This window comes from Colias philodice, chromosome 6, assembly GCF_061535455.1.
Source record: "Colias philodice isolate Cphi_HAF_F1 chromosome 6, ilColPhil1 Martin Lab GWU primary, whole genome shotgun sequence".
NCBI classification, from domain to species: Eukaryota; Metazoa; Arthropoda; class Insecta; order Lepidoptera; family Pieridae; genus Colias; species Colias philodice.
Window position 1 is genome coordinate 9,786,021 of NC_143091.1, and position 26,540 is coordinate 9,812,560.

General features: G+C 31.7%; 1 protein-coding gene across 5 annotated transcripts in view; it reads right to left on the minus strand.

The window, feature by feature from the left end:
* kcc (solute carrier family 12 member kcc) overlaps nucleotides 1-26,540 on the minus strand; it is a 279,798-nt gene that overhangs the window by 13,333 nt on the left and 239,925 nt on the right. For 4 of the 5 annotated variants that reach the window (XM_089696791.1, XM_089696788.1, XM_089696789.1 and 1 more), the window contains one exon: nucleotides 3,603-3,673. In XM_089696791.1, coding sequence (XP_089552917.1) covers nucleotides 3,603-3,673 — 71 coding nt within the window. Of the gene's footprint in view, nucleotides 1-3,602; nucleotides 3,674-20,535; nucleotides 20,673-23,008; nucleotides 23,148-26,540 lie in introns of those variants that run through there. The other variant, XM_089696790.1, reaches the window with a different exon arrangement.

The window sequence follows — 26,540 nt, forward strand, 5'->3', positions numbered from 1 at the left end:
TGCAAACTAAATTTACTGCATAAAATAGAGCCATTTCAACATATTTGTTTTATATGTATTTATATGCTGATCAGTGTTGAAAGTCGGAATTTAAGTGAATTTAGATACAAAAAGGAAGAAACAAACGTGTAATAGGTCATTATTGAACTTAGCTTTGCACTAAATCTAATCCGGAAAATATTTGACCCGTCGGTTTGTAGGTTTAGGGTTTGTTTTCCATGTAAACAGAATTGGCAGTCTTGGGCTTGGCTGTACATAGAACTTAGAAGGTTCATTACCTACTTGTCAAACGAGTCAAACCTATCAGTGGATAAGATATGAAATAGACATTACGAGATGCATAAGTAAATTTACATAATTCTGCGGTTAGTGGTTCATAATTTTAAAGTTTGGATGGTACATAATATTTAAATAGTTTTTGTATAGTTTTTGCATGCAAACTGCATGGTTTCATAGTTGAAATTGTGTTTTAAGTTTGATACAGTATAAACAGTCTGTAATCAATTACAAAAGTAAAATACGTACAACATTTAGAATAACTTCATATAGTTCGTAGGAACCCTCTACGTGACAAAAATGTATTTAGAAATAAATATAATTATGTGGAGTATTTATATTAGTCCTCAAAGGCCTTTGATGTGAGTTTCCAGAAAAAGGTCATAGTGTTAAGGTTTGGGGTTATTACATTCCCATTGAGAATAAAAAATAGTGTTGTTTTAATACGAGACGAGAGAGCGATCGCTTTGAACACGCTTTGTAATAACGAAATTAAATGTATAGAGAAATGTACTGGAACGTGTAAACATTTTTATGTTTATATTACGTAGCGTTGCGGTGTATTTTCTTTTATTCTTTTACATACATGTTTGTGGAATGTGTGTGCTACAACAAATATGTATATTTCTAACACCAACCATAAAAATCAACTATGTAATACAATTGCATCATATTCAGTACAATACAGAGTTATGTAATGTTGTACTCCTTAATCATAAAGCAAAAATAACAAAATCAAAGGTGCGCATAAATTAATGAAGACATCGCGCATTCAAGATGGCTTGACCTCAAACGTTCCTTTTTATTGACGAAGCACTAGAGCGGCCTTCCGGCGATAGCCGACCTCCAATAGAGGGTGCTTTGACAATCTATCGAGGCCGATCGCCTCTGTAGACTATACAAACAACCGTAGCAGGTAAACGAGTGGCTTTAATTAAACTTCCGAACTGATACTCACTCTTAATTACGCTCGCCCGTAATCCAATAATGTACACAGAGTTCAGCCTCTGGCATTTTTATGTTCATTAAAACGCCAACGTTTTCATTTTCTTCACGCTCCGTAGGTTACGTAATTTTCTTGGTAAATAGATAATTTTAACTTTTATAGCGGACGGCTTGACCGGCAACTTTTATTTAATAATTAACAACTCCGTTTAAAGGTCGTGCCGAGGTATAAAGAATTTACATCTTTTTTCATTTATAAAGGCGGGTTCAAGTTCGTAATTGAAGTTTTAAATTAGTTTTCTCATATTTGAAATTTTGAAATTTTGTTTTATAAAACTAAATTAAATGAAATCTAATAAAGTTTAATTTTATTCAACGCCGCTTAATATGATATATATTGAATTGAAATTATGTTTAAATCTTGTTTTCGCTAACGTTTTAATACAAAGCTTCAACTTTGACTTTATACAGGATTAATATTAAATGTCGTAAATAGCGACGAAAAATGGGAAATAGAGTGGAAAAAGATGAGGCATCAACAAGGAATTGAAGTGCTTTGCTACGATGTCGGTTACAGCGCTACGAGTGCTACGGACGCCATGGATCGTAGCGAGCACGTAGTCTAAATCGATTTCAATAAAGCGCTCGATTTATTTCGATTCCGTCTCGAACGTAATACGTTCCTTAAATTGGCTTTCGCAAACGTTATTTGGATGCCGTCTACTCCAATATCCCTGATTACGCGATTATATCATTTTAAACTCGTATTTTCATGTTCAGAACGCAATTTACAGTTATGATAATATTGTTGTACATATATTAGATTATTTTAAATAATTGCCAAAGGAAATTTGTGGTACTTTAAAACAAATTGTGAGTGCACAATGCATAATAGGCTATTTGACAAGGTTTTGAAAACTGTCTCAAATTATTAAGATACGTTTATAGAGCACACAAAACACATGTTTCTTAATTTTTTGTAGTTATTCATTGAGAAAATGGAAAATAAAAACATGATATTCAAATACGCCGCCAAAACACAATTTTGAAGAATATGGCGTCTCGCGACCATGGTGACGTCACAGCGGCGTAAACATCAACTTGCTCCTAGTACTTATTGTTCGTTTTTGTTTTAATTATAGTATAATTAAGTTAATCTGTTTAAAAACCAGAAAATGAGTTCTTATAGGTGGTGTGTAGTTCCTGGATGCAGAAATACAACTATTAAAACCCCTGACAAACTATTTATATGTGCTCCAAAAGATATAAAAATGCGTAGAAAGTGGTTGCAGTTAGCTCGCAGAAATCCAAGTGATATTAGATATATCAATTAAAACAGTTATATTTTTTTGTGAAGACCAATTCGATGTAAGTATGGTGTTGAATTATACCTAGTAGACAGTTTATTTTATTTGCAATACATAGTATAAATCGTCTCATTACTTACCTGCTTGAGGTAAGATAATGATATATATAAATTGATGATGACGTGTTTGTATTGATATTGAAAATAATCAATACAAACACGTCAATCCTATAAACTGGATGGCTGAAATGAAAAATAAAGGACTTAGTCTTAATCTAAAAAATGTATAGGTACTTCATAATTATTGTGCTATTGTGATTCATGTTTGTAGGTACAATTAACTAAAAAGGTAATGAATGACGATTGAAATATTAACTTACGTAGCTGTTTTCACATTTCTCAATTGAGGAGCGTAAAAATCTTGGTTGTTTTTAAAGAACATACCAACAGTATTACAATATTATTTCCTAATTATAGCGTCCACTTTAGGTAGATTTCTACGTCTGCTTTTTCGAAATTAGGTTCCATGACAAACAAAAATAACACATAAAGAACAAAACTGATTACAGACACCTTGAATCACAAGAAATAAGTTATACAAGAAACAAAACCAAAAGCGAAATTCAGCAACGACGTGAGTAAACGTTGGGATCACTGGTTATTTACGCCGCTGTGACGTCATGGCAGATGCAGCCAATCATGGATGTTTTCGGTCACGTGGTCATTTTAAAAAATATGATGTTTTTTCTCGACGATTTATAAATAAATAAGTTATAATTTATATCATTTATTAATTTAAATCGCTTCAAAAACCTTATATATATATATGGATTACACAAAAAAGTAATTTATTTTTTATACTGTCAAATAGCCTATTGTGTTGTGCAATTAATTACGTATTCATATATTCAAACAAATATTTCTTGTTAGCGTTTATTATTTAGGGACCATAGATAAATGTGTAATCGTTTTTTTTTCGATATAAAATTGAGTAGTATTTTATGAAGGAATTATACGAGAGAACAAAAATAATAAAATTGGAATATAATTCGATAAGAATATTTAAACCACTTACGTGATAGAGGTAGAGATTGGTGTCGCAGCATTTATCCTTTTCGTTCGGTAGGCCATGGTCATCGGTGTCACCTGTAATCATATCAAATGGTTAATTTTATTTTTGCTGGAATGTTTTTGAAAACTCCTAAATAATTGAATCACACAAGAATTCCTAAATAATAATAATTTATTAGATAGATATAAGCTATTTCTTATCTTTAACTTCGTTATAGTGGATTCGCTTGTGAGAATTTAATTAATAAACTTAATACAATCATCATGCTTAGCTAGCTTAATGCTTCATTTGCTCTTCGTTTTAGTTTGAACGAGTAAAGGTACCATATTATACAATTGAAGTGAATAAAGTCAGGAGTAAGGTATAATTTGCTTTTATTAAAGCTGTGATTAAAGTATAATTGGGTAAAGTTATTTTAAAATTCCAGTCTGATACGCTTGATTGCATTTCGATTTGAAAGCAATTATCTCAAATTGCTTTAAAATCTTTGTAAATACGTTCACTTTTGTGTACACTTCAATTAACACGTATTGTAAAGAGAATATGTAATTTATATTATGTAATTGGCTGGAGGCAAAATATCCTTATATTTCATAATACCCAATATTTGATTTGCATCTGAACTGTTTATTATACTGACAGGAAATATCTCCCCTTTTGAATGTATTTTAAAGCAAGATCAATTTGGCTTCAAAATGAAACTCATTGAATACAAATTATCATTTCCGAAAAAACTTTGATGAGATATATTGCTATAGACTTCAATATCATTGTCCGTATTTATTGCCAATTAACCATGGAGCAAGTAATAAAAAAAAATTATAGATTGAACTAGAAAAAGAAAGAATATTAAACCACTTTAGCTTAACTATAATCTATACTAATATTATAAAGCTGAAGAGTTTGTTTATTTGATTGTTTGTTTGTTTGTTTGTTTGAACGCGCTAATCTCGGGAACTACTGGTCCGATTTGAAAAATTCTTTCGGTGTAAGATAGCTCATTTATCGAGGAAGGCTATATATCATCATGCTAAGACCAACAGGAGCGGAGCAATGCGAGTGAAACCGCGGGGTACAGCTAGTGTATAATAAAATGATACCTTTTTTAATTTAATATTTTATATTAATGTTAAACTAATGGAACGATAGAACTTAATTTAATGGTAAACTTCCATCAACAACTTTAATTGAACAAAGATGTATAATTAACCTCAAATAATTCGCAAGAACAGTAAGCCAAACTAAAAATAGCCCAGTTTATCTTGATAAATGGAAGTTGAGAAGTGTGACCATCGTGATCGATATGGGTATAGAGTTTTAAACTCGACGCAGTTGGGAAAGTTCCCTAAGTCGTGGGCGGGAGTCTGGACCACATTGGAACATCGGTACAAGTAGGTCGTATTTATAGCAAAACTTTAAGCCGCTCTGAGCCGGGCTCTGCTCCACATTTCTGAGTGTTTCTTTTAGCAACAGCTGTGATATGTTAGTGTAATATAATTGTTATGGCCGCATGAAGTTTTATTACATTGTATGAAACTTTTTTCCTATTGCTAGAGAAGCTTTCGCAGTCTCCGATTTACTATTTTGCTAGTAGGAGCAATATAGTCAACAGCAGCTTATATGTTTAATTCAGAATAAAATGCTAAAATACCTTTTTCTATAAATTTCGTATTCAAATTGGATCGCCTTAATCATCATCAGTTATAAGGGTATAACCGTATTTGCTGATGATATGTGCACATTCATTCATTCCTCAAATCTCTTATCTGCAGGAGACACACTGAATGGTTATGATTTATTACGCAAAAAATCCATTAACTTCATAATAAGGCAATAAGTGGGTAACCCTGTAAATACATATTATATTAAGCACGTCAGATGTGAACCAAGATGAGAAGCTATTAATCACGATCAATCTTGGGACTTACAGCCGTGAGAAACGTTAGTCATGTAGGCGTGATTATTAACGCATTTACACTGCTTTATTTGAATAATTCTTTAATATTTTTATGAGGCCATTATATTATGAAGATGCTGTAATCTGAAGTTGTATTATGTAGAGCTTACGTAAAGATTTCGTCACGTTTCTGTTTCATTTTTTAAGCGACCACCACGTCACAATACGTCATCGCTTGCTTTTCCATTCATTCATAAGCAAATTTTCCTTAACTGACCCACGTAAATAAAAAAGTTTATACTTTTGCCGCATGAAAAAGTCTTTAACTTTCTTTTATTAGTAATGCTAATTGTTTATTAAGATGACTATTTATTTTTGACCAATTATGCGGGTAATCTATAAACATACATAACACACGTAATCCATGTAGGTACTTGATTTCTAAATAAATTGAAACTCTAATTTTAGCTCATGACGTTTTCGTAGTTACAATATAAAGTAAACACAAATAAAAAGCTGTCTTGTCAAATTATCATAGTCCGAATAGAGTAATTATTATAAAAAAAATATTCCAAAACAAATCCTACAGCAACATAAGCAAGTGCATCAAAAAAAACCGCTTTAATTCGAACATTGGCGTTACGTCATTTGTAACCATATGAAAAACAAAAGAGAACAAATAAAAGTTGGCGCTACAATCACGAGACTTGTCCGAATGTTTCAAACAATTCTGTATTGCGAATTGCGATGACTCGACCCGAGGAAAAATTGCGAAAACCATTCCAACAGCCGCGGCGTGTAGTTAAAACTTTGATAATATGTTTTGGAATAACTTATAATAGAGCGATGTTGTAATGAAAAATATATTAAAATATGAACATATTTTTTTTTATTTATAAAGCTCAGATTTTTTTTTATGAAATAGCTTAATATTATAAAATTTAATATTCATATTTTAATACCTTAAGTATAGCTCAGATAACGCTAGATACGAAGGTTCCAATCCATTATGAGGTGAGAAGACATTTTAAAAAATGGGATAAAAAAAATCATTGAAATTCTAATCTTACCCATCACTTACCAAAAAGAAATAGCATTAGTAAGATTATGTAATCAGATTGAGTTTCCAAACAAGAAGGCTCCACTCAAAATGATTGATCCGAGACAATATTTTGTTCTATTTCAATATCCACGCACAAAATAGATTTTTTCGTTAAAATTTATCCATGCGTTTATTGCGAGCGCAAGCTTTATTAAATTAAGCCTAGAGCAATTTGGATTTCAATTTATTTATCAAAAACCTAACAGTATTCACCAGTGCGATTGATTTTATGCTATTAAATAGATATTAATATTGTACTGGAATGTAGAAAATTGTTATTGATTTTATGTTGCTTTAGATTAATATAATTAATCCTACCCTTGTACTTATAATAATATTTAATACCACATGTATAAAGTAATCTGTTTTTAGACTAATTTAAATCTTACATCATAGTCCTAATCTTGCATTTTTCTTAGCTATTTTCAAAGTGTAATAAAGAAGAATTATAGTGTATAATTATCTCAGAACAAACAGACCAACTTTGGTCAACATTACTTTCCGAAATGATGGAACGTGCATGTGAAACTTGCTATTTTCTCAGCCATTAGCAGACGAGATTCACAGTAATTGCGTGTAGCTACATGCAAGAAGAAACTTTAAGTACATGTATTATGGGCAAAGTTTGTTTGACAGAAATAAAATTACAACTGCATGTTTGAAGGCAAATAAAATATTTGTTTTTATTGCTTGTTTTTGGGAATAGATGGGTATTACAGCGGTATTAGTTGTTAAGCTATATGAACACGTAATCACTTATATGTTCATAGTTTACTTATACTTCATAGTTTACATGTTCATAGTTTAGTTTAAAAAATATATTTCATAGTTTAAAAATTTCATAGTTTACTTACTTCATAGTTTATATGTTCATAGTTTAGTTAAAAAAACATATTATGAACATGTGACCTTTTGTAAATTTTGCAAAAGTGGACGATAAATTATTTGCGTAAGCGACGACCCGTTACGGATGAATGGGTTAACTACCCACAAAAACTCAATTAAGGTTTGCAATTAACTGCCTTTGTGTAATGGAATGGAGGACGTATATTTTAAAATTGATAAATTAATTTTCAGTATGGTCTTTATGTGCAAATTTTCATATGTATACGTTTTTACGAGTTTTGTTTAATATGTTTTCGCCCACGACATGGTGAATTTGAAATTGATACATTTCATAACCGCATTATTTATTTAATACTAGCGGTCCGCCCCGGCTTCGCCCGTGGTTCATGTTTACGTTTTCTCTACATAAGAACCATCCTCGTACTTCAAGGAATATAATAAAAAAGAATTATCGAAATCGGTTCAGCCCTTCTCGAGTTATGCGCTTACCAACACATTTTGCGATTCATTTTTATATAGTATAAGAAGATTATAATATAATATGTGTCAAAAGGTATAATTATTGCCCTTTTCCATCTCTTATAAAGTTAAGTAGGATAAAACTGCGCTACATATTGTATGAATTTTCTATTACATGTGGAAGCCTTTGTAGTTTAGCAACGCGGAAGTTCTTGGGACCACTCGGAAGTAATACGTGCATATCATCCTGCCAGATAAGAAGATAGAGGATAGACTTTTCAAAAGAAATCAATAAGCTTTTGTCCCTTTTTAAAATTCCTAAATTCTATTATAATTATTATCATATAGGTTTTAGATGAAATATATGTATTAGTATTGTATAATCATCATGTATTAAAACTTGTAAATACATTAATTAATGTTGGTTTACTTACTAAATATTTGTGTTATATTCTACAATGTTTTAAAAAGTTAACGACCATTTTCAAGTTACTTGTGATATCTACCGTCAACTTGGGACAATCCTGTTTCCTACTTTAACAGCACTTAAAGTGATTGATATCCTAGATACTTACAAGATTCATTTATTATGTCACTAGATTTCCGCCCGCGGCTTCGCCCGCGTTTGCAAAGGAAAACCCGCATAGTTCCCGTTCCCGTGGGATTTCCGGGATAAAAACTATTCTATGTGTTAATCCAAGTTACCCTCTATATGTGTGCTAAATTTCATTGTAATCGGTTCAGTAGTTTTTACGTGAAAGAGTAACAAACATCCATACATCCATACATCCATACCTACATCCTTACAAACTTTCGCCTTTATAATATTTATATTAGAATATATTAGATCAACGGACTGGTAGGTGTTTTAGTTTCAGACAACATTAAAATGTTTCAGTCCCTGATATCAGTACTTCTTAGGGTACAGCAGGCCGATAAATGTCATCAATAATAATGAACACAGAATATTTCACATTTTATACTCGCACAAAGATACGTGTAATATATTTTTATCTACAGTATCATTTTATGAAATACCTTCTGTTCAGTATTGCGTACGATATTACATGTGTCTGTAAAGAACATTCGTAAAATTGTGACTTATTGCCAGCGCAGAATATTACGAAAGGAATTCTCTGATACGAAATTACACGAGTAAAGACTATTCTCTGATATCTATAAAGTACGAAGTTACACGAGTTAAGGCTCTCTGAGATCACTATTCGAGCTGCATGTTCATTTCGTTATAAATCGAATGGTATCTGCATAATTCACTACGCTCCGCTCGTAAAGCAAGAGTAAGGATTAAGCTATGTAAGCGCTGAATATTAATAAGAAGTTTAAAATTATGAGCCTGAAAGGTTTTTACACTTTTTGGACTAAATTGAAAGGGAATGAAAATACTCTGTGTAACATAACGTTTCATTTTGTTTTTTAGATATATTTTAATGAGATATTTTCGTTGTACATTCAATCTCGATGTTAGTGACTGAAAATAAATTTCAATTATACTGATGAAACGTTTTCAATATTCTATGAGTAATGTAAGGTCAAAAGTAAATTTTGTGGCCTAAAAATAATAAAAGCTAAACATTTTTAATCCTATCTACTGTTCTAAATATAAAAATGATATCTATTTTATTAATATCGGGAGGAATACACGTTGAATTAATTCTCTCGCACTGACATTTGAACTTTACGCTGATTTATTTACAAGGATGAAGAATTTTCAGGACGCAAATATATTTTAAGCTAGGAAAAGGTCAAACTATGACATTCACATACAAGCTAAATGAAATTACATCCGATATTGAATTTTCTTCCGCTGCGAAAGCTCACATCCTGAAAGTTCGTTACATTCATCTTGCAAATGTCACTATGATGAAAATACATTTTGAATTAGAATGTTACATATTAAATTTATTTCCATATATTATTATCCAAGTAAAGAAATGTGGGTAACTATAAATATATTTACATGGAAAACTACATATACATAAATTATACGATTATATAATGAAATGTTACTTTTTAGACCTTTGTTTTTGACGTGACAAAGTCTTATAATTCGATAGCGCCGGCTGCACGCACGAAAAAGCATGACTCATGCGGCGTTACCTCGCTCTGAGGCGTTCCATGTAAGGCTTGAAGTGCAAGCGAGAGCGCGGAACGAGTGACAAAGAAGCACAATCGGACGTTGTCACGTTCAACTATCGTCACTAAACCGACTTTACAGACAACCAATTGTTATTTATTTATTTTTATTTATAGATTACCGTTTAAAATTATGCAATGTGTTAAGATGTATTACAAATATGTTGTTGTATGTGTGTCGTAGGAGGTGTTAATGTACTTTATATTACAACTACAATAGCTGTGCTTACTCATAACAAGTGTAAATCAGTTTAACATAAACAAAAGCAACGATGAAGATTATAATAAGATCAGGGAAATACATAACAAAATTCTTCAGACTCGATACAGGCTATTTTAAGTACACTGGACTTTGTTTAGGGAAAAATTTTGTCCTTTTGTTTTCTTTGGGACTGTTTTATAAATAAGTTAATTAACAAGCAAATATTTATAAGGAAAACGAAACTTAAGGTAATTGTTTTATATTGGTTAAGTAATTCGTTTATAAGGGAGAAAGTGTAATTAATTTTGCTACAGATTAGACATTCCTTGGATTATCATTGAAAATAGTTTCTATTCAAAGTATAACATGTAAGTTTTTCGTTGCATCTGGCTATACGTATAACTACAACACAAGATCTTGCATAAGAAATGGCGCAGACTTCAGCAAGACTTTGCCAAGCGGTTTAAGGATTTAGTGTAAGTGATTTGGCTCTAGTCTTAGCTGCAAAGTTTTGGAACACCTGAATCGAGTTAAAATATTTAGCCGAGTTTCAGGTACGTCGTAAATTTAGCAGAATAACGAATTATTCATTTGTCCCTTGTTCTTATTATGTCTGTATTACAATTGTGATTACACACATTATTATTTATTATTCACTCCATTTTTTGGCATTTCAAAAACGTTAAAAAGTTTACTGCGGTTGTAGAAGTTTTTTTTTTTTTTTTACTGCGGTTGTAGAAGTTGAACTATCTCACAGTCGTCGTAGATAATCGTAATTGTTTCATTTACAATAAGCCACAATTCCCTTCATAAAGCCGTTACAAGTTAAATAAATCACATTGAAGATTTTCAATAAAAATGGCCGGTTAACATCGGTACGTGTCGAACAGTCAGCAGGCCACTAATTGGGTCAACTTTCGGCTTCGGTTTCCACTAGATTTGCTCGTAAATCCGGAACAGAAGTGGCTGGCGACATTCCAAATAGTGTACCTTGTCCTAATTTAATATACCAACTTAAAAGTATAGATTAACAAGATTGTTCTCTTTACTGGATAAACGGTCGATCTATGTCATCTTGACGTTATGAATTCTACTATGTATTACGGAGATAAGTAAAAAAAAAAACCCTTGAAAAAGGAATATATGTACTCCTGCTTATAAATTTCAAGTTGCATAAATTTCATTATAAATACAAATTTACCTACTAAAATTTTAAAGAAAATTAGCTCTCGTTTCACTTGTATGAAGTTTTTAATAATTTAAATAACGTATTATGTTGTTCAGAAGAAACTAGCTCTTGTATTTTATTGAACATTACTCAGAACATCTCAGGCACGGTTACGGCGCGAGGGATTTACTAAATCTTCCACTATTCACTGGTAAACAGGAAACGTAAAGCTGTATCGTGAAGAGCTATTCAACTATAATATATTTAAAGGCGGTTTCATCGATTTAGGTAATGTACAAGAACATCTATTTCACTTTATTTATCGAAGAAAAGCGATAAGGCGCAACGGTGATGAAAAACTCGGGTAAGTTTTTAGTTACGTATCTTTTATTTGCTATACTTTACAAAAAAAAAGAACTACCTAATACTAATGTATTTAAAACTCATAATCAGAAAAAAATGAAAGGAAAAGTTCGGATGCAATAATAGCATTTAGTTCAAACACCAAGTTTATCCTTACCGCACGACGACGGCGAGTATGTATTGTTAAAGTTCTTAGAAATAAATCAACCGAAACAATACAGTAACAATTTAGCTTAAAATAGTTTTGAAACTTGATTTATCGAGTTCGCATTTAATGTTCTTTTTTCCCGGACAAATGGTCGCCAAGCGAGGAAATAGAGCAAATAATCTCGCTCGCAACGGAGTCACTTTATGTGAAATAAAATTGCTTAGAGGAATTAATTGGTGCTTAGCTGAAGTGGTATTATGTGTTTTGGTCTTTTACTGACGAATATAATGGGAGACATTCAATTAACGGGGTTTATAAAGCTAGACTGAACTGAAAACCATTCATTAACATTTGAGATTAATTTATTCATGAGGTCCGCCTAAGCAAACCGGGTGGAACAAAAAGCACAGCCGACTTTATGTGGAATTGCACAGGAATTAATTGGTGCCGGCCAAAGCAATTCGGTGTTGAGGACGTCCGATATTCAATTCACAGTGAGTGCTATCTCACAAAGGGATATTGAATAAACGAATCAAACCCAATTCCATACAATCGCGTTCACACGAAATTGGAATAAAGGCATTTAATCCTGTCCTCTCCGAACTCGTACGTATCCTGGTGATATGAATATTAAACTTTTCTCGTTTAGTTTTTACCTGAAACAATACAGAAATTCATAAGACTTTGTCAAATAGGTACCTATTGATAAAGAAAAGGAGCAAATCATTCTTTAACCATTCTAATGTATCTGTTTATTACTTTACTAAATCATACATTTCAATATGTGTAGGAGATAATATAATGTGTCCTACAGTTTAAAAATAAGAACACTTCGGAGAACCACAGTTTTTTAATATTACAAATAATTAATACATCTGCACTATCCACATTATATTCGACATAAAGTAATTCACAAAGACTAATACTTCATACATCCCAAAACTTATTTACGATACTTAGTTTCGAGATACAACTACACTAACGATAAATATCATACGACGGTAGTAACTTTCATACCATTAAATACAGATGTTTGTAACAAGAATCGATGTTGATTTTCCTCATACGAGAAGAATATATTCAGGCAGAATAAGCTGGTCACGTAAATAGGATAACGTATGTAATTGGATGTTTATTATATTGTTTTAGGAGCCACAATGGATGTTGAAATATTGAACGAGTCCGAATGAGAACGCGGTTTATTTTGCCTAATTATGTATTTAGGAGTATAATGAATGGAGCAATATTTATTTGTAACTATTTTTTTTTATAATTTTAACTTGTATTAATTAATAATACAAGTTAAAAGTCCTATTTCTAAATGAATAAGAATATAAATAATGAATAAGATAATTCTTTATTCTATGCATCAAAATTAGATCAAAATTAATTTCAGATTATACCTTAGTATGATGGATTTATTTCCAATGCCGATATTTAAAAATATTTTCTATAAACTATCCGTATCTAATTTACTTATGTGAGTATTTCAAAACATTTATAACATAAGTATTAAGTATAGGTAGGAACGTGAAATCTGAATACACACAAATTTATATTGAAATTTTATGTACACAAGAGAAATGTAAGACACATTTAACCGCGACCAATTTTTGTATTGACAGAAGCAAAGGTCTGGCGCATTCAATTTTAAATGACTTCTTGAAACCTCAGCCGGTACTTAAATATTCATATGAGAGCTTAAGCACTGAGTGGAGCTTACCCAACTGCCAGCTAATGGTTACCTACATTAAAATGTAACAATAGTTTTAAGTACCCGTGTGCTTTTGTATAAAATTCTGCCTTTCACGATTCATGTGTACACTTAGACGGTTTTAGATTTAGATATGGAAGTATTGTTAAAAAAGAAAGGTTATGAAATATAGTATTGCTGTTCTATTTGATTTGTACTTTTTATATAAATTGTACAGGTTCTTTCGATACATATTAAGGGAATAAAAGAAAAAAAAATATTTAAAAATATGAAAATGTAACTTTACGTATTAGAATATGCTATTTGACTAGGAGTTTTGTAAATATTTGCCCTTAGTCAAATAGCATACCAACCACAATGCCTTGGAAAGGCTTAAGGTTAGGTTACGATTTTAAAAGAAAGTGATTATTATACATCCAGTATTTATGCAAGAGTTTTTTGATAATCAACTTAGTTCATCCAGCCAGTCCAAGGCATCATTATTTCTATTCTTGAAAAAGGTAAACGTACACATTTGTGTATAGTTAACAAAGCTAGAGTAACAAAGTGACGGATGAAACGTTTCTTGCTCAAAGTCCTTTGTCAGAGCGCATCGCTCTGTCAAGTTAAGCCCTTTGTGTCGTTTGATGAATGTGCTACGAAGGTGACGCGACAAAAACTATCAAATTATAGCTTGACCGGGTCTAACTGGAGTCTATCATTTGTTCTAGAACCGCCCTGTGCTTGATGGGCCCTCTTCACAAGCAGATAGAGGCAAGCAAGATAGTGTAGAGGGCCTAAAATATTATGTCTATGATCGGCGTTAATTGTAGATGTTTATAATGACCACGGCGGCAAACATCGACGCTTATTTGTTGGGCCAACGCTGCCCATTGTGAAGAAGGCCCATGAAATACAACCTCTTTTTAATGACGCTCACCTGCGTTCCGCTGCACGTGTCGCGATGAAGCATAAATTGGACAAAACTGCATTGTATTACGAAAATAATGATCGCGATATGGACTGAATACGCTAACAGAGGTAGAAACAGACAATATTCTGCTTATTATTATACGCGTATACTTAGATACATTATGAAACACGTTTTGAAAATATAAAGACCTGATCTGCTTTATATAGAGCCTTTTCTACTCTATAGCTTGAACTCAATTAGAAAATAAAAAATCAAGTAGATACATTTGTAAGCAGGTTTCGATATGAAAAATTCGGTTGCTAAGCCTGTTTAAAAATCATTAATAGATATGAGATAACTTGAACTCAGTTAACTAGGATTACTGCCGATAACTCTACCTACATCATATTATAGGACATTTTAGGTCGACCTGATTTTGCTCCCTGGTATATAAAAAGACTCTGATAAAAATAGCGCTACTAATTTATATTAATAGAGATATCATCATGAAGGAGTAAATTGACGAGTTTTTTTAATATTGCATTTGTTTTTGTCGCCCATTTGTTTTTTTACATGATCATCACCATTGAATTTCCAGAAAATGTAGACGGTGTAACATTTTTTACGTATTTGAAACTTATTTAATTAAACCAAAACTCCCAAATTGTATTCAAATAATTTCTAAGAAGTGCCTAAGCAAAAATAAGTGTATGAAAGTAATTTGATTGTGTTGAAGCTCGACTTAAAATCAAAGTACATTAAGTTACTTAAGAATGATATTCTCATTTTTCCTACTACGGCTTTTATTTTTCCACTCGTTGAACATAATCTGTTTGACGTCAGAATAGAATCTAAAGACAATCTGTCTATTATGAACATGTTTATGCGTTTATCTACATTATGTTATGTACGTACGACATTGTAAAGGTATGTATTAGAGGCACTGTATACCTTTTTATTAGAATAATGTGCTATATGTTTATGTGTGTTATTGGATATGAGCATTGTGAATATTCGCAATGATATGTAACACATATAATATAATATATTATATTATAAAAATTAAATAGTTTTTATGAAGGAATGGAATTGGCTGTACCTATACATTATATATTAAAGGGTTATAGTTACAGCTTACATCTAATGTATTTGAAAATAAAATGTCAACAATATATTTTATCCAATAAACGAGCGCAAGAAATTGTTTCACAAATCTTTCGCAGAACGAACTCTGAACGTATTCGTAAGATTACACAAAATCCATTTAGTTTAACAGCTTTATTCATTTGTTTTGTAAAGTGCTTCGAATACTGCAATTTTGTTAAGCTTAATTCATTCTACAAATCCAAGTGAAATGTATTTTACAACTTCTTCGTTCCTCCGCTTAAACAAGATACTGAAAATCAATTTTCATGTTGACATTGCTGGTCTACGATGACAAGGCGATTCTGTGAATTCGAGAAACAATAATTATGTAGATTAAATTCTTAGATGGAGATAAACTTAAATCGAAATTTACGTACCTCATTTTTCTTATAATCTGTAGCCGAATGTTAAAATCGGCATCGTATTTTCTCAAGCAAAATTGTTTTTGGAAAAGATAGAGTTTTATGAGTTATATCTTTGGCTTGTTCAATATATTGAAATATGTATTAAATTGGACAAACCATATAAAATGATATTTAAATAATTAATATTAGTATTGCCGATCATAATATAATTGAAAAATTTGAAAGCAAAATCAAGCTATTTCCTGCATACCAGGTGCCAGGTATTTACTGGCATAAATAAATAGGCTATTATAAATACTCTACATCTAAACTTCTTAAGGCACTTAACATTTCACCTTTATCCCGGGTAAGCTGAAGTTGGGATCAGATTCAATTTTAAAACTTTTCAACGAATACTAATTCGGAACTTCGCGAGCGATAGCGATGAAAGGAAAATATAACTTAAAGCAGCTTTTATTGCCTTTAATGTCTTAAAGTTTCGGAGTAAGGGTAACTAAACGAATTTCTAGACACTAAATACACTTTTATGAAAAAAACGAGGCACTTACAACATTGTAACGAAATCTAAGGGTTCTGTTAATCACATAAAGTTCCTATAGAATGTATGTAATATTGGTTTTAATGTATGGTATCACTGATATAAATAAATATAAACATCCCTGATACCGTATCAGGGATGTTTATATTTATTCTATTATAATATGTTCCTTTTTCAAGCTTATTTTAAAGTAGTTATTATATGTATAAGTTATCACTTTTTCATTTGGGAGAAACGTTTTTATTTTTAAGAACTTGGTTCTGAAAGCATACAATCGAGACAAATAATTAGTGGAATTTATTCAAAGGTTTTATTAATCAATTTGCAATTAGTAAGAATAAAAATTATGAAAAGCTGAATTTTGTAGTTATTGAAAATGTACTTTGTTTCAATAACGTTTCTTTGAATTCAGAGCTTTTAAAGATAATTAAAATGGACTAAAATTAAAAGTTTTAATTTCTTTACACATGGCTGACTTGGAATTACCAACCTAACTTTTGGGAGACCCGTTACTCTCCCTAATTTTGAAATTAACATAAATTATGTTCTTCTATTTTAATTTAATATATAAAACCTTAATTTAAAGTCTTTGTTCTAACAAAAAGTATAATATATTAGGACCAGCATCCCCATTTATTTTTCTTTCTTGCGCATAATCCCATATCTCTAATTTCGGCACACACGTGACACGACCCGGACATCCAAAGTAATTATTGCTAATGCTTATAATACATTAATTTCCTACTTTATCCTCTATGTGAGGAAGTTATTTTTAGCTTTTCCTTACAAGTTATTCTCTATACGAGTGTACCGACGGAAAAAATCTTTCACTTTTACCTACAAGACAATTTCTACTGTTGTAAAATATATTATTATGTGTTTATTTTACCCACAATTATACAATTATCGCAATCATCATCCAGTTCAATCATATTTAAATATTTAACCATCAAACATTACCATAAACATACAATAATTAAATACCGCTTACACAATACGAGTCATAATACTGGGATGTAGACCATGTCATATTGCATACACGTTTTCAATATTGAGAGGAGATTAATAAAAGATATTAAAAGCTACGTCTTCAGTATTTGTATCAAAATGCTGACCCAGTTTCTTGGTTTAGATGTGAAATAATGAATGGCAAAGAGAAAGCCGCAATTTACTGGAATACAGAGATATAAGTTATGAAGTTTCAGCATTAAATTATAACTCTGCGGAAACTGCTAATAATACAGAGGTAAGAATAAATTTGCGGAAACAGAACATAGTTAATTACATGATTTTATTTTAAATATAAATAAAATATTTGCATTTTAATTATAATTAAGTAAAAAAAGAGCGCGTGTGCCGAGCAAACGTGTCAGAAGTGAAACTTGTTTGGCAAGATTCAAATATACAAAAATCGTCATGTAATTTTACTCTCAACGCGACTAAAGAAGAAAACTTGAGCTTCAAAAAGTGAAAAAATTGAAGAATAGTTTACATATGGACAATGTAAAGCCATATTCAAGCTTCAAGCTTATTGTTAATTTGATTTCCATGTAGCAAAGAGTCGTATATCCGTTTACTCGTTCGTTCATGTATGAAATAAGGTATTGTTAGGTAATAACATTACGCTCATATCCCTCGAAGGGGTATGTGGAGTGGTAAACGTAAATCTACATTTTAAGGTTTAATACCCACATAAAAGTGGGTGAACCAGATAATACGAGATAATGTTTTAACCAGCGATCTGATGCTATAATAAGCATAAAGATTTTTATATAAATCTATTCTAAATGGAATTTATAAGTCGTAAATATTAGGTATAGATATTCAGTGCAATTTTATCAAAATGACTTCGCTACTTTAGATAAATGGAAGCGAAATGAAGATGATTACGAATTACGACATAATTTAATCCGTCAGTCCTCGGATCACAGACACAATAGAAAATCTATTGTGTCTCGGCCCGATCGGGCCGCTCGGTGGTCAATGGGTTAAATAAGAAGAAAGATTCGCAAAATGTATTGCTAAGTGTAAAGCTGGATAGATTCATCTATTCTTCATATTATATAGGCAAGTGTATCGTTTTTTTAAATATATCGTTTTTAAATATAGAAACCTAAACGACTATTTAGGCTTCGCATGTTTATCAGTTCACGTAGATTGCGATGCCCAGTGTCCACAAGGCAGCTTATTGTAAAAAGCTTTAGTTTCCACTAGTTTTGTACAGCAAAGATGCCTTTCACGTTTATTGCAACGGTCCATTTTTTTCTGACTTTAGAAAATTAGTACCCACCACTTTACATTAATTAAAGATGGAGGCATTAAGTTTAGGTCTGCCCTGCAGAGACCCTGCACAGTGCATACTTTAATTAACGCAAGAAGTAGGCTGGTTCGTTATCATAATTTGTGTGTATTAGGTATTGAGTAAATAACGTTATCCCATGTCTGTAAACTGGATGACGTAGTAAGAGAAATGGCAAAAAAGAGAACGAGCAAACGGCTCCGTAATTAATGACTGCACGCTACAAAAAGTCATGAGTCTTTTTGGAAATACGAAATAAACGTTAGGTGTAGCTCAGGATGAAAAAACTACCCATAGGTACATATGTTTGATTTAACGATCTTTATTCACCATGTATACAGTAACAGTTAATTCTTCACTATATAATAATCTCCTTACATAAGGTAAAAACTCATAGGTAAATCAGCAAGACGTTTTATAATTATATTTTTCAGTATGTTGTAGCTATGTCATGACTTTCTTGTTTCTATTGTTTCTGATCTAGTTTAACGAATCCTTCTCCCATGATAGATAAACATGATATCACACAGGTAGTAAGATGTTCTTCTCTTTCTTGATTATTAGAAAGAAAGAAAGAAAGAAAGAAAAAACATTATATTACAATATTATGTATTTCTCTCTCTCTTTATGTACTAAACTCCCAACAGTCAGTCAGTTAGAACGTTAGAAAAAGGCAGCGTTATACAGAGTTACATAAAACTACAAGTAAATAGAGGAGGCAAATTTCTACAGGGGCAATTGCGTGGTAACTTTAAGGCCGGGCGGATGGTTATTATTGTATGTCTTTATTACCCTTAAGTTCTCAGGGAACTATAATGCAAACGAAAATTATTTTACAAAAACAGAGTGGAAATTTTTTCAGCAATTAATATTGAATAAAGGTTTTCAATTTTTATTTAATCAAGATACAATTTGTGTAATTCGTCTCCAAAAATAAAAGAGTAAATATTTATTTAAACGCAGTTACAATAAATGCATTGTTACATTTTTGCTACTACACTACTCGTACTATAATATAATTATCTACGCGTAAATGTTTATGCAATCAAAATTGACCGCTAAACGGATTGGAACCTTGCGAAGTCAAGGCGAGAAACCTGACAAGTTTTAATAAAAAGTACGCAGTTTATTTGATTTTCTTTTAAACCGATGAAAGATTTCACTGCTTAATGATTCAGAGCTGTTTAACAAGTTTGTTCAAAGTATTTGCTTAGGGTGTGGCGTCTATTTAAATCTGTGTGATTTTATGCCAGAATATTTAAAAAAATTTACTTTGTCAACATAACAATAAAAATTTGCTTTTTTTGCAATAATGTCATATATTCTAGTAAAAGGTAATATTTAACTGAGACTATTAGGTTAAACTTTAAATAAAATTTAAATTATAATAATTATTCATTAGTTACTATTATACTACTTAAATTCTAAAACCTTTTGTAGGTTTGTTAATTTAAGTTTGTTGATAAAGTTCCTTACTATATTTTAGAAGTCACCTTTATTTTCTCCACAATATTACGGTTCAATGTAAACTTAAATTAAACCAGACATATTTATTTAAATTAACGACAACGAAATAGACATCGTCAAACCTATATTAAAGAACAGTAATATCGGTTTCTCCTCTAAGGTACTAATGACCATACCTTTCTTTCCAGGCGAGGTGCAGTTGCTCTTGTTGGATGGTGATTTGGTTTCGGCGGCGGCCATTTTCTCCTTCTCTGACGACATGCTTACGCGCAATCACCCGTAAACCACCGTACTTAAGCGACTGCTTTCATAACTACCAAAAAGATTCAATTTTAACACACCAACCGCTCCCACGAAATACTCTAGATAATAACCGATAATCGACAACTCATGAGTTATATTGGCAAATATCCAAACTTATTGACATTCGTGAACTGTTTTAAAATCAATGGTAAAAAATCAAACACGGATACGTAGAGTAAATATTATTTTGCGTTCTTTTAATCTTTGCGGTCGCATGGTACTCGATTTTAAACACGTTAGCGGTGATTCATGGACTTAGTGAGAATTGACATAGAAATTAAAGTGCTCCATAAATATTTATTATTTAAAATGACACGTGATTGAATAAACTTTTGTTAATTTAATATAACGGCGCTGAAAATTGTGGATCATGGAGGTGTTTCTAAACACAGTTATAAAGTTACAACTATTATGGGACCTTCGCTAACAGGTTAGCGGAACCCTTTAGTTGCTTAGGGTTTAGTTAGAAAGGGTACCGGATTTATAATTACACTAGTTATTAGCAATATTTATTAAATATGATTAAAATAACATGATAGCATTACCTAAAGATCATTGTATTAAATAGCTTTGGAAAGAGATGAATCCGATTTAAATTTAGTATAGGTTTAATTTTGTTCGATCTTACTAGGTTAAAAAGAAATCCTATTTTTTAAATCTTTCTATTTAAGAAGCCAGTTATTTATAAGCGTGTATCGGAATATTTCTATTTATAGACTATGAATTGTAACAAAGTCGCTTATAAAATGACTTTCATAAAGGCCTTCAGCGATACCGAAGTCCGACATTGTATAGCCGTTAATACGGTAAAGTTAGTTTCCAAATTTACTTTCAATATAGTATGAGAACAAAGAGATTATCTCGCCAGTCAGATAAGCCGGATTCTCCTTTATTAATAACAAGGCGGAATGGATACTGGTAACCGGGGTTTCTCTTGTAAAACACAGGCTTTGCAGTAAGTATGAACAATTTTTTGCTCAGACCTAACGCTTGGGAGATTTTTTAGGACGTTAGGATAATTTATCAGTGACAAATCTGTCATTAGCAAATTAAAAAGTTTTTGTCAAGTTAACATACAAATTAGTTTTCGTAGAAAAGTGTATTTTGGTAGCGTAATTTTTATCGAATTTTAGGTTATGTCATGTTTTTTTTCTCAGTGAAGAGTTTTTAAATTATAATTTTTAAGAGACATAAATAGTGCGAAATAATTGAATGTAAAATATGTCAATTAAATATGTCTGCTATGGGTTTTGTTTATCATATGTAGCACATATATGTATTTTTATATAGCTCGAATGAGATGTTTGAATTGATAAAATCTGTTAATTAGGCATATAATAGTTTTTTGTATCATTTAAAACAATCTATTAGAATTATAGAAGTTAGTTCTTTTTGGTACCTAAGTTTTTAATTAGAATATTTTTTAAGTAGTAACTTTTTAAAAGCAATTTCTTTATATAGTGCTTTTTACTTTAAAGTTTTTGTTCCTTCAATAGCTTGTTATATAAATGATACATTTTACAATGAGTACAGTGAATAGATTTATTCAAGCTTTCGCCTATTTAATTAAATTTTTTAAAACAGGTGCATTTATTAAGTTCAACTTTGTCTAGAGAAGTATAACACTAATACACGAACAACTTGATTTTACTATTACATGGACTGAGTATGTGGATTAAGTTATTTATTATAGGTATGGCATTTTTATTAATCTATGTTTTATATTATAATTATGTATATACTATATATATACATGAATGTGATGTGTGATATGTGATGACGTTTAGATTAGAAATATTGTATTGTTTATATTATTCTCTTTTCTTATATACTATATATACCTATTATTTAATTAGACTTTTAACATCGATTATTTCTTTCATTTTATCTTAGTTAATAAATAATATCATATGGCTATGTAAAATATGATAAAAAATAGAAGAGACAGAGGAAACATAATTAAAACAATAAATAGTATGAAAAGTTTTAATGGACAATGAATAAAACAATTTTATTGAATGCGGAACAATAATATTTCAATGTCGTTAATAATAAATGTCAATAATAACACCAGGCGACTGCGGCTGAATAAAAATTGTCGAGATGATTGCAAGAGAAAATGAACTCTATGCGAAAGAAACAAATTCCATTTTCAATTAAAATAATGCATCTCGTTACGGCGCGAAAGCGCGGATACTCGCAAAGGGTTGATGAGAGCTATCGACATGATTTCAATATGATACTCGACAGAGAACGGTGAAAGTAAAGAGGTCATGCAATGGAAACTGAAAGTTCGGTCACGAGCACATAACCTAGGTGTTACCGGTTACGTAAGCGCGGTATAACCTGGCGGGGGTTCGGGTAGCGGTTGGTAGTGCGAACTGCGAGCGGTCGCGGCGCGGCGTGCGTAGCGCGACCAGAGCGCGCGCGGTGCGGAGACGCGCTCTACTTCGCTCGCTCGTCCCGGGAGGAATCGATGCGGGCGGCGGGCGGCAGCGGAGTGCTGCACCGGGAGGCTGCGCGGCCCCGCGCCCCCGCGCCCCGCGCCGCCCGGCCCGCGCCCCTCGCCCGCGCACGCGCACGCAGCTCCCGGGGCCGCCCGCGAGACGCCGCGCGCCCGACGCCGGCCCCGCTCCCCACCACGCTGATTTACGATACTACAGCTTTATATCCTATTCTTTATCTCGAATGACCGCAATGTTTGAGCTACGGTTCAATTTATTTCTATGTTCTAACGATGATTTGCTTAATAATTATGCAACGACAGATGTACCTTAATCTGGATTTATCAAAGTTGCAAAGTATGACCTAGTTTCGCATGTCCTATTGAAATTTTTTATACACGAGTAAATTCAATGATAATGTTACTCTTTCATAATAGCTACGTTAAATGAAACCAGACGACCAGTTCAAGTAATAACTCTTGTATTTATATTTTTATCTCAATAAATCGGTAATAAATCACACTGAAAAGTTTTTGAAATGTTCAATATGCATGAATAATGAACCTTGAATAAATAATAAACGGGTGCATATATTAATATTAAACTGAAGAAGACGTCTTAAACAATATAAAGGCTTGCGATGAACACGAAGACATAATTTCCCTGGCAGCGGCCTATCTTGATGTCCCACCCTGAATAATTATCTGAAGGCTCGTGATGTGTTTGTTTAACATAAGATAAGGCTGAGTTGTATCTTGAGAATAATAAGGTAGGTATATCCCTTCTAATGGCAGGTTGTAGAATATAAGATTCATTTGGTTGCTAGTCCTCTTAACTTAGTTTAATAGAAATCAGAGAGTCAAATCTCTGTCTCTCTGTTTGCCACACAAAACAGAAATAAGCTATACTTTAATTAGATACAATCAAAACATACGTACTAAAAGGCGGCCTTATTGCTCAAAAGCATTCTCTTTCAGGCAACCCAATTGGTAAGGAATGTATGCTAGAACGGTATATCCGAGTGTGGGAGGTTATAAAATATATTTGAGGGAATGTGGACAAATATTTTTAGGAGCTTTGCAGTCAAATGGTTAAAACATCATAATTTTTTTATGGCTGTTGTCCATTGTTTGAATGTCTCTAATATTTTACAAAATTATAGTTTATACTTAATAAAATATAGTTTAAGAATAAAAATATTCTTGTAAGAACGTGATCATTTAAGAGACTGATCGAAAAAAGAATTTATTGACAAGTGAAATTCAATTTGGACTTGAAAATTGTAAGAATAAATTAAATATTAAAATAAATTCATACAATTAGATGGAATATATTTAAAAATAATTATATAATCTGAAGAAACACATCGAATCTAATCTTTCAAACCAGAAAGTTAAGTACTCTACCACAGTAGGATTTTCTTAATAGTAGTGAAATGTGAACTACCGGAGTAGAAATAATGAGTAGATTTCTACCTATCTATAGAACATTGATAATGAGCAGTAATTCCAATCTCTTGGGATGGACTCAATTAGATTATAGATTTTAGTCATAACATAATACAATTAAATCAAAATCAAATCAATTAGTCATTTCATCATAAATACAATTAAATACATAATCATTATCTTAATTAATTAACCCTATAAAAAAATTATACAAGGATATTATAATAGAACCTGTTCATTAAGATATGAACTGCAGGCCTACACTAAGACAGCTTGTATCGTAGGCCTGCAACCCTTCCTAATTGCAAATAAGGTTATAATAGGTATTAAAAATTAAAAATCATCTGTTATTATCGTAATACGTTTTACTTTACTTTGTATTTCTCCGACTAAAAATGTTTTGTATTCTGTCGATCAGTTGCTGCATTTTGCTATAACAATAATTAAGCTTTTGGATAATTTCAATGATGGTAAATATTATAACAAGTTATATAATATGATTATGTATAACGAAATTGCTGGCGTTGCTGAGAGACGTATCAAGTAAAAGTATCATAAGATAAAAAATATCACGAAATTTCATGCGAAAAATAAAATTAGACGTGGATGGTTTAACTTAATACTGCCTCGGAGCATTTTTATGAGCACATAGCAGTAAATTTGTAGGTCAAGTGTGTGAGGGAGTTGTGAAAATTTGATCTATCATCGACAACACATTTGTTAAATTATGATTTATTTGTTTTGTATGTGTTTGAAAATGTTCAATATAATGGAAATTAAGAATATGTTTTATGATACATAATATGTAAAATAGATTCGTTGTTTCTTCAACCTGTTTGTTATAATTAATGGACACAGTGTGTTCATTAATTATAACTGTGTAACTAATTGTGATTTTAAAATTTGTCGACACAATATTGTTGTTAAATTACGATTTTTAATGAAATAAAAACCTTTTTTTATCATGCAAAAGTTCAAATCATATAAGAAAGATGGTTTGTAGATTTGTTTAAGATAATTCGATCGACGATGATGCATTAACGCCTGCGTTAGTTTATTATAACATTTTATTACTTATAGTTTTCTGTGAAACTATCTAACTGCGTACCTATATAACGAAGTTAGAACGGAGCAGAGCTCAGGATATCATGGCTAATCTGCACAATGACTGAGTTATCATAGTTATCTATTAATCTCGGAGGCACGCATTATAAGCATTTACAATATGCAAATTAATCAGTGATAGATAACGTAATGGCTATGATAATAGCAAACAATTGTTTCTCGTGATTAAGGTATGGATCGTCATGGCTAGTTGCTCTTAACGGTGGGTAAATGATCTTGTAGTTAAGCTACTTACGACGCGGTCGGTGTTTAGATGGATGACCGCTTTATTTAGTACGTACATGAAAGTAAGTACTACGTAGATACTACTCGTGGCTGAGACCGTTCAATTACAATGTCAGACTTTCGATTTGAAGGCTATGTTATACGGATGTTGTCAGGTCAAATGGATTAACATGTGACCACTTGTTATGAGAAAAACATAATGGACTTTATGTACTAAATTACACATCGATTAGAAGCGGATTAAAAAATAAATCTGGTGTAAAATCTGTTCCACATACTACTCTATAAGTACGTTTTCTTGTGTAATTCCTAAATTAAAAACGTATTTTAAAATCCAAGGTTGAAGAGAAAAGTCATTAAAAATCAACGGGTGAAAATAATATAATGTTTCTGCTCTGCCTCCCTAGATAATAGCAGTAAGTTAGACGCGGGCGGAAGTTAAATTGTTGGTCGTTTAGTCTCGCCAGTCGGTACACAGGTACGTATATACATCATGAAATTGAAGGTATAGTTAGGAATTACTGGGATATTAAAGTTCTGGCGGTTTAAAACGTTGGGTGCGTGAAATATTGCCAGTTTTATGGTACGTACCGTTGTTTATTGCTTTGTGGAATTAGATGCTCTAAATAATATTGT